The following is a 17,299-nucleotide window of genomic DNA, read 5'->3' as shown; positions in this document are numbered from 1 at the left end:
AAACATGACTCACTTAGCTTCTAAACTTTGGTGGCTATCAGGAATTGGTTTTCACAGGGCTTACTGATTCTAGGATCTCTTGCCACATCCTGCCTGAAAGAGTTTCTTGGATTGTTGCAGCTGGTGTCTCACTGCTATGGGAAGCTGGTACCTGATCCTCCTTTCAGGTGAGTGGAACAAAGAATTCCCCTAGTTTCTGCCCATGCCATTGCATAGTAACTTCAGTCAACACATTCTCCAGAAGTGGTAGTATGCACCTCTACTATTAGATACTTTCATACTGAGTCTCTTAGGCTCGACTTCCCCCAAGCAGACCCTGCAATAAAAACTTGTGCATAAGCAGTTTATTTGGCAGGTGGTACCAGGGAGTACAAGTGAAGGAGTAGGGGACACGAGACAGGTACGGAAGAAGAGTCAGTGAAGGGTGGGCTAATTAGAGGTTACCTCTATGGGTAATTTGACACTAGTCCTGCTGGGAACCCTCCAAGAATAGTCCTAAAAAGGCACTGAAGCTGGGCTAGTTATCCACCACTCCATCATGGATTGAATCCCATCCTCCACAAAGACTTGTTCAAGTCTGAACCTTGCCTTGTGAATGTGAACTCATTTGTAGATAGGGGTCTTTGAAGATGTTATTAATTTGAGGTCAGACTTAATCCAACATGACTGAAGTCCTTAAACAGAGGTAACTTGGACACAAGGAGAAGACAGAAGGAGACAGCCTTGTGGCAGGGTAGAGACTGAACTATGGATTTCCAGCAAGTCATTACCAGACTACTGCAGACTTTGAAGAAAGGGCAATCCTACTGGGTAATCATTTGCTAAACTTCCTCAAAGCAGATGCCATAAAATGGGTTGGCTTTTAATAGTAGGAATGTATTAGTTGACAATCTTACAGCTTCAAGGCTTAGAAAAGAGTACAAATCAATGCATCATCACGTGATGCTATCTACCTGATGGTAATCCTGGACTCCTCTGTTACATGATAAGGCACATAGCAGCATCTGATGGTCTTTCCCTCCTCCTCCCCTAGGTTTCATTGCTTTCAACTTCTTCCTTCCATGGCTTTTTCTCTCTTCGTTTGAATTTCATTCTCTCATAGAGGATGCCCGTAAGAATCCCAGAAAAGATGACGTTATTGGAACTAACCCATTCCTGTGGGTGTGGGAGCCTTTGATTGCATTAGATTCTGTTAAGGGAACATTTGATTAATCACTTTAGGGCTTTCAGTGAGGTGTAATCCAGGTTAGGTCTCTACCCTCTTGGCTGGAGACTTACATAAAATGAGAAATGAAAGCAAAAATACCCAGAAAAAAAAAGCTGCCATTTCACCCTGACTTATGAGAAAGGACCCCAGGACCACTTACAGCTGCAGAAAGACAGAAAAATCCCAAGAGGCTGAGAGAGAGAGGTCTGAGGCTGGACTCAGTGGAGCAGCTGAAGCTGAAGAAACAAGGCATGGGGAGAAATGAGCCAAATGCCTGATCACTCACAGCTGAGCTCTGGGAGAATGTGAACCAGGAGGAGAAGGCAGGGAGAGACTGGCCGCCCTACCATTTTGCTTTGCCACATGGCAGGAGTCCAGGATCCAGCAGCTGACATTTGGTGAGACAACATCTCTGATGATACTTTGATTTGGGCTTTTACACAGCTTCAGAAATGTAAGATTTCCCCCCGATAAATCTCATTATAAAAGCCAACTCATTTCTGGTATTGTGCTCCCAGCAGCCTTAACGAATTAAAACATGGATTAAGACCCACCTTAACTGAGGTGGGTGGCATCTTAACATAAGATCCTGCTTGCCAAAAGAGTCTGCTTACAATGGGACCACACCAACAGAATGTAATAACTTTCAGAACATATTTTCTGGTGTGCATATATCTTCAAACCATCACAGTCCATCCTCTGGACCACAAAAAGACATGGTCTTTCCATATGCAAATACATTATTTCCATCACAATATCCTGAAAGCATTAAATCATTTAAGTAACAATATTGAGTAGAAAGTCTCATCAAAATCAGTTACAGATGTGGTACAATTCTCCTCAGTCCGTGGACATCTGAAACTTAGAGAACAAGTTATCTGCTTCCAATATACAATGGAGGGCCAGTCACTGGATACATGTTTCCACTTCCCTAGGGAGAAATAGGAAGGAAAATAAGGGTTGTGGGCCCCAAAGTATTCTGAAGCACTGCAGGGCCTAACCCATTAAATTTCAATGTCTGAGAGTCATTGATAGAAAGATGCCTTGTCCTCAAGGCATGATGGAGTGACAGCCCTACCTTTTCCAAGGATGTGTACAGTGGCAATGCCCTCCACAAACATTGTGGTGAAGGCACCACCTTTATCAAGCATTGGGGAGGCAGTTGGACTCTAGGTTCCACTGTTAACAAACATTAAGGTTAAGGTCAGCTTCTTCACAATTTTCCAGGCATGTAAGAAGCCTGGGTTGGTAACACTCTTCCTGAAAAATGAGCAGAAGGCCCATTCTTTCCCAAACTCCTGGGTATACTCTCCCTTTCCATTTTCATAATTGGGTCTGCTCTCTTGGCTTTAAAAATTGTCTTTGTCCCAGGCTTCAGCTTCCATATTTCTGTCTTTGATGTCATTTTTTCCTTCAGTTTGTCCCCTTTTGGTCTCTTCTAGTCAAGGCTGGCAGTGATTCTGTTCTTACAGATCTCACAAAGAGCTTGTCAAAGTCACATTTAGTACACAGGTGTTGAAACATCAGACAGTAGGACTTTCCACAAATCCTTTCTGGATAATTGCATTTCCGGTGACTGTTTCCATGTTCAGTTAAATCCTCACATGAAGGACTGTTCTCTGGCATATCCAGAAGCTCAAAATTTTACAAACCATCAGTTTCTGGTTTCTTTATGTCCTGGAGTTCAGCTTAGCCTTTTCCTTTTGCATTTGACTATAAGCTGCAAGGGAAAACCAGGCTGTGCTTTCTACATTTAGTCTGGAAATCTCCTAAACTAAATATATAAGCTTGTCACTTTCAAATTCTCCTTATGTTTTACACCAGGACCCAATTTTACCAAATTCTCTGCCATTTTTTAAAAAAGGTCACAGGAACTTCTGAGAAGATGGTGTTGGATTAAGCAAGAAGGGCTCGATTCTCTCTCTCAAAAAAAAAACAACACACACACACACAAAACAATGGAGAAAAGGCAAAAGGCTTTCTAAGGGAACTGCTTTGGGTATTAGCAGACCAGGACAGTGCTGTGCAAACTCCAAGACAGTAAGGAACGGAGAGATGAAGAATCCAGAATGACAACCGTGAGTTACTAAAACCCCACAGGTGCTGGGAAAGGCACCCATCCCCAGCCCTCAAGGCATGCAGCCTGGATAAACCTGTGGCTCACTGCAGCTGACTGAGAGGAAAACAGATGTCTTCCTCCTGGGAAGAGGGAGGGTGTGGTGGAGGGCAGAGAGTGGTTTTTCTTCAGTGAATTTGGCCAGCAAAGTCCACTTGGAATCTTGGCTGACTAAATCAGAAGCACAGGCAAGCAGTGGTTGATAGACACCTCTGAAGACAGGTTTGCTGATGAGTGCTATCTGCTTTTCTGCTGGGAGTCTGCAAGGAGAAAACCTGCTTTTAGGCCTCTCGTGTCAAACCCCAGGGAAATCATCTGTGTCCCATCAGTGAGTCCCTGGCCTGATTTTTGTAATTTAAGCTGGGTAAGTTTTAAGACTCAGAATAAGTTGAACCAGCAATTTAAAAAGAACCATAAAAACTAATACTAGTCGAGAGAGAAATTGACTATCAGAGTAAATTCACCAACATATTCGAAGTTTAGACATCAGCAAAAAATTACAAGCCATACTAAGAAACTGGAAGAGATGGCCCAGCCAAAGGAAAAAGCCAAATATCCTGACAAATTCAGGGTTATATAACTCATCAATGATACACATACAAGTATCCTAATGCAATTGAAAGATTGAAGGAAAATTTTACTAAAGTAATAAAGGATCTTGAGAAGGCACTGGGTGTTCATAAAGTGCAACTTGAAAGCCTGCAAAGAAAAGTAACAGAGCTTATGGGAATGAAAAGCACAATGGATGAGTTTAAAAATACATTAGAGGCATATAACAGCAGATTTCAATTAATGAAAACAGAATTAGGATATAGAGGACAGAACATCTGAACTGGAAAAAACAGGAGAACAGGAAGAAAAAAACATGGAAAATAATGGAACAGAATCTCAGGGAATTGAATGGCAATGCAAATGCAAAGACATGCATGTTGTCTGTCCCAGAAGGAGAAGAGAGCAGAAAAGGGAGAGAAAAAATAATTGAGGAAATAATGACTGAAAGCTTCCCAACCCTTATGAAAGATATAAATATCCTAGAAGGACAACATGCCCCAAATAGAATAAATATGAATAGACCTACTCCAAGACACTTAATATTCAGAATGACAATATCAAAGATAAAAGAGGATTCTAAAAGCAGCAAGAGAAAAGCAAAGTATGATATACAAGGGAGATTTGATACCAAACTCATAATATGAACCTATTTCTAAAAGCAGATAAAGATACTCCAAAAAGTGAAAATTAGGGTCCAATACCTCTAATGCATATAGATGCAAAAATATTCAACAAAATACTTGCAAACTGAATCCAAAAGCACATTAGAAGAATTATGCACCACGATCAAGTGGGTTTTATCCTAGGTATGCAAGGGTAGTTCAACACAAGAAGAAAATGAATTAGTGCTATAAACTACATTAATAAATTGAAGAAGAAAAATCACGATTCTCTTGATTGATGCAGAAAAGTCATTTGACAAAATACAGCATCCTTTCTTAGTAAAGACATTTCAGAAGATAGGAATAGATGGAAACTTTCTCAATACAGTAAAGTGTATATATGAAAAACCTACAGTTAGTATTATATTAAATGGTGAAGAACTGAACGCTTTCCTGCTGAGATCAGGAACAAAATAAGGATGCTCACTGTCACCACTGTTATTCAATTTGTGCTAGAAGTTCTAGTTAGAGAAATCAAGCTATATAAAGAAATAAAAGACACCCAAATAGGAAAGGAAGACAGAAGTGTTGTTTGCTGATGATATGATCCTATATCTAGAAAACCCTGAAAAATCTACAACAAAAGCTATTAGAACTAATAGAGACGTTCAGAAGAGTGACAGGATACAAGATTAATATGTGAAAATCAGTAGCGTTTCTGTAAACTTCAAATGAGCAATCTGGAGATGAAATTAGGAAAAATTCCACTTATAATGGCAACTAAAAAAATAAAATATTTAGTACTAAACTTAATCAAGGACATAAAGGATCTGTATTCAGAAAACTATAAAACATTTCTGAAAGAAGCCAAAGATGACATAAATAAATGGAAGGACTTTCTGAGTTAATGAACTGAAAAAGTAAATGTCGTTAATATTTCATTTCTACCCAGACTGATTTATAGATTTAACTCAGTCCAAATAAAAATACCATCAGCCTTTTTTTACATTAACAAAAAAGCCAATTGTCCAATTTATCTGGAAGAGTAAGGGCCTCCAAATAGCAAAAAATATCTTTCAAAAGAACAAAGTTGGCAGAATTTCACTTCCAGGCCTTAAAGACTATTATCTATGCACCGTGGTAAAAAATAGCATGCTACTGGCTTAAGGACAGACAGATTGACCAATGGAGCCAAACTGAGAACTGAGAAATAAACCCTCACATCTACAGTCAAATGATTTTTGACAAGGATATCAAGCTTGCTCAGCTGGGGAAGAACAGTCTATTCAACAAATGTTGCTGGGAGAACTGGATATCCATATCAAAAATAAAGATAGAAGACCACTATCTCATACCTTATACAAAAATAAATTCAAAATGGATCAAGAAGCTAAATATAAAAGCTAATACCATGAAGTTCATGGAAAAAAATGTAGGAAAACATCTTTAAGATCTTGGAGTGATAGTTTGTTAAACCTTACTCAAAGCATGAGCAATGAAAGAAAAAAAATAGGGCCTCCTCAAAATCGAACACTTTAGTTCTTCAAAAGACTTTGTCAAGAAAGTAAAAGTCACCCTATTTATTTGGAGAAAATGTTTTTAAACCACATATCCAATAAAGTTTTGATATCCATGTTGAATAAAGAGATCATACAACTCAACCATAAAAAGACAAGCAACACAATTAAAAAATGGGCTAAGACTTAAATAGACATTTCTCCAAAGAGGAAATACAAATGGCTAAAGAGCACAGAAAAAGTGCTCAACATCACTGTCTATTAGGGAAATGCCGATCAACTCTACAATGAGATACAATTTCATACTTTATAGACTGGTCATTATTAAAAATACAGAAAACTGCAAGTGCTGAAAAGGATGTGGAGACACAAAAACACTCCTTCACTGTTGGTGGGAATGTAGAATGGTGCAGACTCTGTGGAAGACAGTATGGCGGTACCTCAAGAAGCTGAATATAGAGATGCCATATGATCCAGCAATCCCATTACTAGGAATATAGTCAGGAGAACTGAAAGCACGGATGCGAACAGACATCTGCACACCAATGTTCATAGCAGCATTTTTCCCAATTGCTGAAATCTGGAAACAACCCAAGTGCCCATCAACAAATAAGTGGATTAACAAAATGTGGTACACCAATGAATACTGGTCAGCTGTAAGAAGAAATAAAATCAGGGTGCATATGACAACATGGATGAACCTTGAGGATATTATGTTGATTGAAATAAGGCAGACACAAAAGGACAAATATTATATGGTATCATTAATATGAACTAAAATACTGTGAGTAAACTCAATAAACTCTAGAGTATTGGTTACTAGAATATAGAACTGTGGGTTGCAAATGGGAGCTTATGCTTAAAGTATGTAGCATTATTAATAAGATCAATTGTAAAAGTGTGGAAATTAATAGATTTGATAGTAACATTATAGAGAGTATAATTAACACTGCTGATTTATATATGTGATTGTGGTTGAAAGCAGTAGTCTATGAACATAAATGCCAAATGAAAAGAAACTAGAGAATAATCTAGGGTATACATAACAGTGATTTTGGTGGTGAATGAAGATCGTGGTTAGTAGTATAAATATAAGAATGCTCTTCTTTTACAAAGTGCTAAGAACATGGTGATACATGGGAAATTACAACTAATGTACCTTATGGATGATACTTAACAGTAATATGTAACATTTGCAGCAATGGCAGAAGAGATTATTTAAATACTAAGGGACAGATGTATTTACCAAATGCAATGGATGTGTCATGATGATGGGAGTGAGTGTTGCTGGGAGGGGAGGGGTGCGATGGGGGTGGTGGGGTCGAATGGGACCTCATATTTTTTTAATGTAATATTTTTACAATATCAATAAAAAAATAAATAAATACTAAGGGACAACAATATAAGAGCATATGAAAACAAAGGTCAACTTCCAGTTTGTAAAGCACATCTCTCATTTCTGTCTAAGTCCTCATTAGAAGTACCTTTAACATCCATATTTCTTCCAAAATCTCTTCAAAACTATTTAGGCCTCTCCAATCAAGCATCTCACAATTATTTTCACCTCTACTCATTAGCAATTACGAAGCATTTTTTAGATGCTCTAAAAACATTTTTGATATTTGCAATAGCAGCACCCCACATTCCTATTACCAAAATCTGTTCTAGTTTGCTAGGCTGCCAAAACATATATCATAAAATGGCTGGCTTTTAATAGTGGGAATATATTATCTAACAAGCTTACAGTTTCAAGACTGAGAAAATTGTCTAAAGCAAGGCATCATCATTAGCTGATGCTTTCTCTCTGAAACCCAGCTGCCAGTGATTCTGGACCCCTTTCTCACAAGGCAAAGCATCTGCTGGTCTCTACCTTCTCTTCCAGTTTTCCTTGATTTCAGCTTCTTGTTTCTGTGGCTTTCTCATCTGAATTTCATTCTCTTACAAAGGACTCCAGTTAAGAGTATTAAGACCCACCATGAATGAGGTGGGTCACAACTTAAGATCCTACTCACCAAAAGACCCTACTTACCACAGATCCACACTCACAGAAATGGATTAACTTTCAATACTTAATATTCTGGGGCTACCTACAGCTTCAAAGCATGATATGTCGACTCACTGATTTTGGACTTCTAGCCTCCAAAGCTGTGAGACAATAAATTCCTGTTGTTCAAGTCAGCCACCCTGTAGTATTTTGTTATAGCAGCCCTGGCAAACCAAGGCTTCACCCATTCTTCACTATTTGACACTTGTTTTTATTGCAACACCCTGGCTTTCCAGCATACTCTCTCCAAGGGCTGCAGAAAAATGTCATCCAACAGAGCAATTCAGGAAATTATCTGTATGCATAAGAAACCTCTCAAAGGTAGGATAATGGGTCATTGCAAGTATCTGCTACACTGATGAACCACCAAGAGGGTCCATGCATGGAATACTGTGGCTCACTATATTACAACTACCTGAACTTACCCACCTGTCTACTGGGATTTAGGGTTTGGAGGTAATAAAAACACCACAGGTACAATTATCAATATCAAGGGCCTGCTGTCATGGTCTATTCTCCTTTGCTAGGGGCTGCCCATGTACTCGGGAGATTCTTGCTGCTCTATTAAAGAATGTAGCAGGACTCCCCAGGATGGGAATTCAATATTCTTTTAGTTATTGTGTGGGTCTCTACACATGAAGACAACGCCCCATTACCACTTGAACATTCATATGCCTTAGAGGCCTGCCCCAGATGTACCTCTTTCCACACATCCCATCGTCACTGATACCCCATACCAGTGATCCTCCCCTGCCACAGTTGAGACCCTTCTGCTATCCAAAACCTCCCCCAAAACAAAGCCAAATCAACCCAAATTAGTAATAAAAAAAAATAACAAAATAAAAAATAAATGGTTTTCTTGTGAAATTGAAATTTTGCCTAGTATTATATATTGCCTAAGAGTTACCTCCCAAGAGCTTCCATGTTGCTTAACTGTGGCCTCTCTCTAACCCAAAGCATATAAACACACTATCTTTTCCCGAGCATGGGACATGATTCCCAGAGAGGACCCTCTTTGGCACTGATGGATTACTACTAAGTGCCAACTAGTGAAGCATCTGGAAAAAGACTGCCAAAAGGGGGAGATACTAACTACGAATGAGTTCTTATAGCTAAGAAATTTCAAAGTGAGTTGGGAGGTCATTCCAGGAGTTAGGCTTATGCATGTCTCAGCAGGATCTCATTGACAGCCACAGTAAACAATGCCTAAAGCAGGGGTCTCCTGAGGACTCTAGAGACATCTATACACTATAGTAGGGCAGGTAATCTCAGGAATTTGTCATTCTGTTAGTGGACATTTCTTTGGAATATATGCTACCCAATGTAACAGAATTAGACTCATTTATAATTTCCCTAACCAAAAGGCTCTTCTGCCACTTTTATTTGAACCTATAGTTTGCATTATACTCATTAATTATATGTCCCAGATACTTAATTCTTCAGTCTGTTCATAAGCTGGTTGAGCCCTGAATCTCAGCAGAGTTGCAACACCTACTCTCCGGTTCATTCGACTAGCCCAGGACAACTAACAAAAGGATGATGAAGGACAATTCCCATAATAGAAAACAGAGAGTATCCACAACAGCAAACAAGAGAGTTCCACCCATCTGCCCCATGGAATCTAAGCCTGTTCTCAATCAGAAACGGAGAGGGCATCACCATTCCAAAATCCTCATGATGAGGGAATGAACAATGGACTAAAGTATGGCCCCCTTGCTGGAATCTTATATAAATGGAGAACTGAAAGCAGAGCTCCCATTTTACTCTGCTATGTGAGGGAGGACTGCAGGATTGCTTATAGCCACAGAAAAACAGAGAAACCCCCAAAGTCTGGGAGAGAGACAGGAGGCTGGAATCACTGGAGCAGCCCAAAGCTGAAGAGGCAACAAATATGCCTTATTGCCCACAGTTGAGCTCAGGGAGAAAGTGAGCCTGGAGAAGAAAGCAGAGATTGCCTGCCATTTTGCCTTGCCATGTGGCAGGAATCTAGGCTCTGCCAGCAGTTGACCTTTGGTGAGACAGCATCTCTGATGATGCCTTGATTTGGTCATTTTCACAGCTTCAGAATTTTAACATTTTACCCTAATAAATTCTCATTATAAAAGCCAACCCATTTCTGGTATTTGGCTTGGGCAACATTAAGCAAACTAAAATACCTAACTTTTATTTGCCATAGTTATATCATTTGGGGAGCCTCTAGATTTAAAAACTTAGAATGCCAGGGATGAGGGAAATCCTTTTTTAAAAATTCCTGAGGATTCACTGCTTATGTGCCTTGAGGGAGTGATATTTGACAATCCAGGAGGAAAGATGTGGCAACTTTTCTGAATTTTATATGAAACATCTACTTACTAATATGGTATCAAAAATGTATCATCCTCAAGGAATCCTTATCCAATCTCAGTATGCTTCAGTTCGAGTAAAAAAAAAATGTCACTTGTATCCCTTGGATTCTCAAGACTGATATTCATATCTCCTCTTACTCCAGGGAACGTTCTAGCTGTTAAGAGGTTATCAAATATGGTAGCCAACAGTCACATTTGGTTACTGAGCACTTGAAATGTGGCTAGTCCAAACTGAGATGTGCTGGAAGTGCACATACATAACAGATTTCAAATAATACATGTACAAATAATATAAAATACCTTATTAAGAATATCTTGTACATTTATTACATATTGAAATGATAACATCTTGGCTGTATTGGATTAAATAAAGTATATTATTAAAGTTAATCTCAAATTTTCTCTTTACTTTTAAAAAATGTGGCTACTTGGAAGTTTACAAGTACATATGTGGCTCACATTACATTTCCATTGTACAGTGCTTGGACAGAGGTCTGGACTTGTAAAGATATACTGTTGAATATAGAAAAGAGACTATTCACTTGGCCTTTTGTTGTTGGACTTGGAAGAAGACCTGAATTACATGCTGGCTTTTTTGATATTTGGGCATGTAGGTGCAGTGAGATGTTCCTCTCATTTCCTGATAATATAAGGTTTCCATTTTGATACTTGTTCTTATGCCCTGCCTGGAAGAATCTAGAGTGAAGCTAGCACATGACTAGGCAGTGGCAGAAAAGGCTCTTCACTTGCCTAGGCTTCCCCCAGGCACCCCCATGTAAACAAACCCCTTCTCTCTCTGTTCCAGGTGTCAGTGTTCTTCTGGTTCTGCCCAGTTTGGAAGTGAAGAATTTTGGAGGTGAGTCCACTCATAGTCAAAGAACAGATAAAAGGAAATGGGTTTCTAGAACTTGCTTCAAGTCCAGGGAAGGAGCGGATTTCAGTGGAAAGAGCTCTAAATCTCTGATGCTTTCTATATACTATTTTGAGTTCTCAAGGACTTTTCCCTCTTCCTTTAACATCACCAACTTCTCTCATTTATGTAGCTATTGCATTGCACGAGATAAGGTATTAAGCAAATTATGTGCATCCTCTCATTTAATCCTCATAACATTCCCATAAAAAGGTATTGATATTATCTCCACTTGACCAATGAGGGAAATGACTGGCTCAAGGTCACACAGCTGGTGGGTGTTGGAGCCAATGTGAGACTCTGTACTTTCTTTCCCTAAAGCCTGTTCCCATGTGATATACCATGTCTTAGGCTGGGTGCCAGCAGAAGCAGATGCTGAGAAAAGGACTTGAGGAACTTAACCTGGCCTGTGACTCCCAGAAACACCAGTTGAGAGTGGGAAGTAAGATGCGAAGTCAAGGGGCCAGTCAGAGACCTTTATCAAGCTACCATATGAGTAACTGGAGCTAGAATCCCTGGGAAAATGCTGGACATAACTTGGAGCTTGCACCTCAGAATAATTGCTCCCAATGGACAAGGAAACTGACTTTTAAAAAAACACTGATTTATTTTGTTTATTTATTTAGGGACATGGGGGCTTCCAAGGGGGTGGACATGGCTGATAGGCCACACCAAGAGCAAAGAGGACTCTGGTGGCCAGAGAAAGTCCTAGTCAAAGAAATGCAGGTACTCACGGCTGGAAGTTGCCTGTCAGGCAAGATTGGTGAGAGAATGGGATATAGATGGGTACCAAGAGCTTCTATGTTCAGTCATGGGATGGATGAAAATACTTTGGTTAGTAGTAATATTTTGACAATGCTCTTTAATCATTAGTTTAAAACGTTTAACAATAATACAAGGTATTGGTGGTAGGTTGAGTTATGAGAGCCCTGTATGGTGCCATGTATGTTTGTTTTGTAAGTTTACAACTATTATTATACACTTATTGTTATACATGTTTATGTTTGAGTGATACACTTAAATAAAATTTTTTTAAAATAAAAAAAAAAGGATGCCTACAGCATCTGTTACCTTGTAGGTGCTCATTGAATATTTCTTGAATGAATGCCTGAGCAAATGTTTCAATGGGTCTGTATTCCCTACAGCTTTCTGTCCTCCATGCCCTAAAAATGCTGACTGCCACAACCATACCCACTGTGTTTGTCATAGTGGATTCCAGTCCATGTCTGGGAGAAAATACTTCATGGAGTCCTATGAGAAATGTGAAGGTAAAGATGCACTATTCACACATCTTGGAGTTTGTAAGAGATTAGGTGACATCCTTTTATGCCATATTGTCTATTTTTGCCAGGGCTGTTGTGACAAATACCATACACTGTTAGGCTTAACAACAGGAATCTATTGGCTACCAGTTTCAGAGGCTAATGTCCAAATTCAAGAAATCAGTAAAGTCATGCTGTCTCCTGGAGTCAGTAGCATTCTGGTTTGGCAGTCCTCCATTTCATGGTGATTTCTCTTTTCTGTCTGGCTTCTTCTGACTTCTGGCTGCTACTTCCAGTGTCCAATTTCCTTTTCTTATAAGGCCTCCAGTCATATAGTTTACAACCCCTCCTGATTGAATTTAGCCTTATCTAAACAGGTTCTTTGAAGATCTTATCCACAAATGAGCCCACACCTTAATTAATAATAACATCTTCTAAGGACCTATTTAGAAATGAGTTCACATGGACAGGAGTGAGGATTAGGATCCAAACATGTCTTTATGGGGCACATGGTTCCAACCCTTACCCACAAACACTGGTAATATAGATGTGCTGGTGTAAAAGTATCAGAAAAAGGGAAATGTCAGGGCTGGATCATGACCTATAGATAAGTCCCTCACCATTGTACCCCTCCCATCATCATCAAAACATCCAATGGTGCTTATGGAGAGGAAAGTTGAGATTCCAAGATTCTGGAATCATGAAGTCTCAAGCACTGGGTTATTTTTGCCTTCAAACTTCACAGGGCAAGAATCATATTTTTAAATAAAATTTTTTTTGAAGGGGAGTAGATGTAGCTTAAGGAGTTGAACACCCATTTCCCACATGGGAGGTCCCAGGTTCAGTTCCTGGTGCCTCCTAAAGAAAATGAGTAGACAATGAACAAAACAATAAGCAGACAACAGGCAAAAAAACACCACACACACACCAAAAAAAAAACAACTAAAAAACATTGAGTTGTACACTTAAAAATGTATGAATTGTAGGGTTTGTGAAGTATGTGTCAATAAAATTATTTAAAATATTTAAGTATATCATTCACAAATGAACATACATAAACAATATATGTATGACAAAATAAGTGAAAATACTAAACAAAGATGCATATCATCACACAAGGCTCTCATGCATGTCCCCACCACCAAAACCTGGCATTGTTGTGAAATACTTGTTACATATTATGAAAGAGTGGGTCAGTGGAAATGTCCCCCCTGTTTTTTATTTTATTTATTTGCATCTTCTCTCTTTTTTTTGTCAGTCTGCCTAAGGATTTGTCAATTATTTTAATCTTTTCAAAGAACCAACATTTTCTTTATTGTTTCTTTTTTTAAAAGTCAATTTCGTCTATTACTGCTCTGATCTTTACTATTTCTTTCCCTTGGCTTGGTTTGAGATTAGTTTGTTTTTCTTTTTCTAGTTCCTATAGATGTGCAGTTAGATCTTCAATTTTAATTCTTTCTTCTTCTTTTTTTTTAATGTGAGCACTAAGGGCTATAAATTTCCCTCTCAGCACTGCCTTTGCAATGTCCCATAAGTTTGATATGTTGTGTTCTCATTCTCATTCATCTCAAGGTAGTTGCTGAATTCTCTTGCAATTTCTTTGTTGACACACTGATTATTTAAAAGTGTGTTGTTTGATCTCCATATATTTGTGAATTTTCCCTGTTTTTGTCCATTATTGATCTCCAGCTTCATTTCATTATGATCAGAGAAAGTATGTTGTACAATTTCATCTTTTAAAAATTTGTTGAGACCTGTCTTATGACCCAACGTGTGGTTTATCCTGGAGAAGGATCCATAAGTGCTTGTTGATTTAGGGTGTAATGCTCTATAAATATCAGTTAGGTCTATTTCATTTATCATATTATTCAAGCCCTCTCTTTCTTTGTTTATCCTCTGTCCAGATGTTCTATCTATGCTCAGAGTGGTGTATTGAAGTCTCCAATTAATATTGTAGAGACATCCATTTCTGCCACTGGTTTTGCAAATGTGTGTCTCATGTATCTTGGGGCACCCAGCTTAGGTGCATAAATATTTATAAAAGTTATTTCTTCTTGGGGAATTGCCACTTTTATTAATATATAGTGACCTTCTTAACCTATTATGGAAGTTTTGTATTTAAAATCTGTTTTGTCAGATATTAGCATCACTACTCCATATCTTTTTTTATTACTATGTGCTTGGAATATCTTTTTCCAATCTTTCACTTTTAGTATGGTTGTAACCTTTTGTCTGAGGTGAGTCTTCTGTAGACAGCATATAGATGACTCATATTTTTTGTTCATTATGTCAGTCTATGTCTTTTGATTGGGGAATTCAATCCATTAACATTCAATGTTACTACTGTAAAGGCTTACTTACTTGGTCCACCTTATCCTTTTGCTTTCCATTGTCAAATCTTACTACTGTCTTTTACCCTTTAGGTTACCTTTCCTAATACTCTTCATTTCTACGCTCTCCTCTAAGTCTCTCACTCTTTTTATCACCTCTCAGTCTGCAGCACTCCCTTTAGTATTTCTTGGAGATCTGGCCTTTTGGTAACATACTCTCTATGTTTGTTTGTCTGTAAAGACTTTAAACTCAACCTCATTTCTGAAAGAGAGTTTTGCCAGATACAGAATTTGTGGCAGGTAGTTTTTCTCTTTCAGAACCTTAGCTATATCTTTCCACTGTGTTCTAACATCCATGGTTTTTGATGGCAGGTTGGCACTTAATCTTTTGAGGTTCCCTTGTATGTGACATTTTGCTTTTCCCTTGCTGCTTTCAGAACCCTCTCTTTATCTCTGAGACTTGTCATGCTGAATAGTATGTGTCTCTGTGTAGGTTGTTTGAATTTATTTTGTTTGGGGTGCACTCTCTTTCTTGAATATTGATATTTATGTCTTTCATAAGGGTTGGGGAATTTTCAGTCATTATTTCCTCAAATATTCTTTCTCCCTTTTTTCCATTCTCTTCTCCTTTTGTGCATTTCACATTGTCATTTTTCCCGAGACTCTGTAACATTTTTTCCATTCTTTTCTCCTTATGTTCTCCTGTCTTTTCTAGTTCAGATGTTCTATCACATTGTCATTTTTCCCGAGACTCTGTAACATTTTTTCCATTCTTTTCTCCTTATGTTCTCCTGTCTTTTCTAGTTCAGATGTTCTATCCTCAATATCACTATTTCTGTCTTCCATCAATTGAAATCTCTTGTTATGTGCCTCTAATGTATTTTTAAAGTTTCATCCATTTTGTATTGCATTCCCATAAGCTCTGTTACTTTTCTTTGCAGGCTTTCAAATTGTTCTTTATGCTCACCCAGTGTCTTCATTTTTTTTGCCAAGTTCTCTGTCACTTTATTTATTTATTTTTATTTTTGGATTTTATAAAGGGTATATATTTCGGGTAGGAGCTTACAGTTACCAGGCCATAAAACATAAGTTACTTCCCTCACCAAAGTCTATTTCCACATGTTGGAGCAAGATGGCTGCCAATGTCTGCAAGGATTCAGGCTTCCTGGGTTTCTCTGGGCTCAGCTGCAATAAGTCTGTTTACTGCTTCATTTTTTTTTCCAAATTCTACTCAATTTATTCATTTTTTAAAAGATATTACATTAAAAAAATATGAGGTCCCCATTCACCCCACCGGCCCCACCCCACCACACTCCCCCCAATAACACTCTCCCCCATCATCATGTCACATCCATTGTGTATGGTGAGTACATCTCCGGGCATCGCTGCACTACATGTCCCGTGTTCCACACCATAGCCCACACTCACCCATGTTCCATCCAGTGGGCCATGGGAGGCTGTACAACATCTGGCAATTGTCCCTGGAGCACCACCCAGGACAACTTCAAGTCCCGAGAATGCCTGCACATCTCATCTCTTCCTCCCATGTCCCACACCCAGCAGCAACCATGGCAACTTTTTCCACACCAATGCCACATTTTCTCAATTACTAACCACAATAGTTCATGAATAGGATATCATTAAGTCCACTCTGATCCTTAGTGTATTCCTCCTTCCTGTGGACCTTGGCTTGGTTGTGCCCATTCCACATCTATGTCAAGAGGGGGTTTAGATTCCACATGGATATTGGATGCAATCCTCCTGCTTTCAGTTGTAGGCACTCTAGGCTCCATGGTGTGGTGGTTGACATTCTTCAACTCCATGTTAGCTGAGTGGGGTAAGTCTAATAAATGAGAGGGTAGGAGCTGAAGTCTGTTGAGGCTCAGGGCCTGGCTATCATATTGTCAGTCCAGAGATTCAAATCCCCTAAATATATCTTAAACCCCAGCAACCACTACAATTCCAGTAAAGTAGCATGAAAAGCTTGTGAAAAGAGATCCCATCTGAGTCCAGCTGCATCACGCAGAAACACCAGCTCCAAAGAAGGTACAACTGGCATGGCAGTGAACCGCATCTGCCATGACCATAGAACCTGTGGGTCTCTTTAACCCTCAAAAGGACCAATATCTGGGGTTGTATCTACTTTACCTGTCTCTGAGACTCTGCTCAGGTGTGCATAAGGGCAATCCTTCTGACAACCTCCAGACTCTTTTTTAGAGACTTATAGCCATATGAACTCATTTGTCTTTTCCATTTCCCCCTTACTTTAGTTCAAACAGCATTTTTAACTCCTGTTATTATATGTAGACAGGGATATTCTGCTGGTCTGCATTGAACCTTTAATTTAAGGTCATTTTCTAGTTTCGTCATCAGCTGGTACTTGGTAGTGATCGCTCGGTGCCAGGGAGGCTCAT

The 17,299-nt window shown here is 38.9% G+C and overlaps 1 protein-coding gene across 1 annotated transcript in view; it reads left to right on the top strand.

Annotated features, from left to right (window-relative positions):
* Nucleotides 1–11,923: 11,923 nt before the first annotated feature.
* The window catches only part of LOC101439178 (adhesion G protein-coupled receptor E4-like), a 50,666-nt gene continuing 45,290 nt past the window's right edge, over nucleotides 11,924–17,299 (top strand). Inside the window, exons 1-2 of the mRNA XM_071209689.1 lie at nucleotides 11,924–12,056; nucleotides 12,439–12,561. Coding sequence (XP_071065790.1) covers nucleotides 11,924–12,056; nucleotides 12,439–12,561 — 256 coding nt within the window. The remainder of the gene's footprint in view (nucleotides 12,057–12,438; nucleotides 12,562–17,299) is intronic.

This window comes from Dasypus novemcinctus, chromosome 19 (assembly GCF_030445035.2).
Source record: "Dasypus novemcinctus isolate mDasNov1 chromosome 19, mDasNov1.1.hap2, whole genome shotgun sequence".
NCBI classification, from domain to species: Eukaryota; Metazoa; Chordata; class Mammalia; order Cingulata; family Dasypodidae; genus Dasypus; species Dasypus novemcinctus.
The sequence above is the reverse complement of the archived record's forward strand: the minus strand, read 5'-3'. Positions and strand labels throughout refer to the sequence as shown.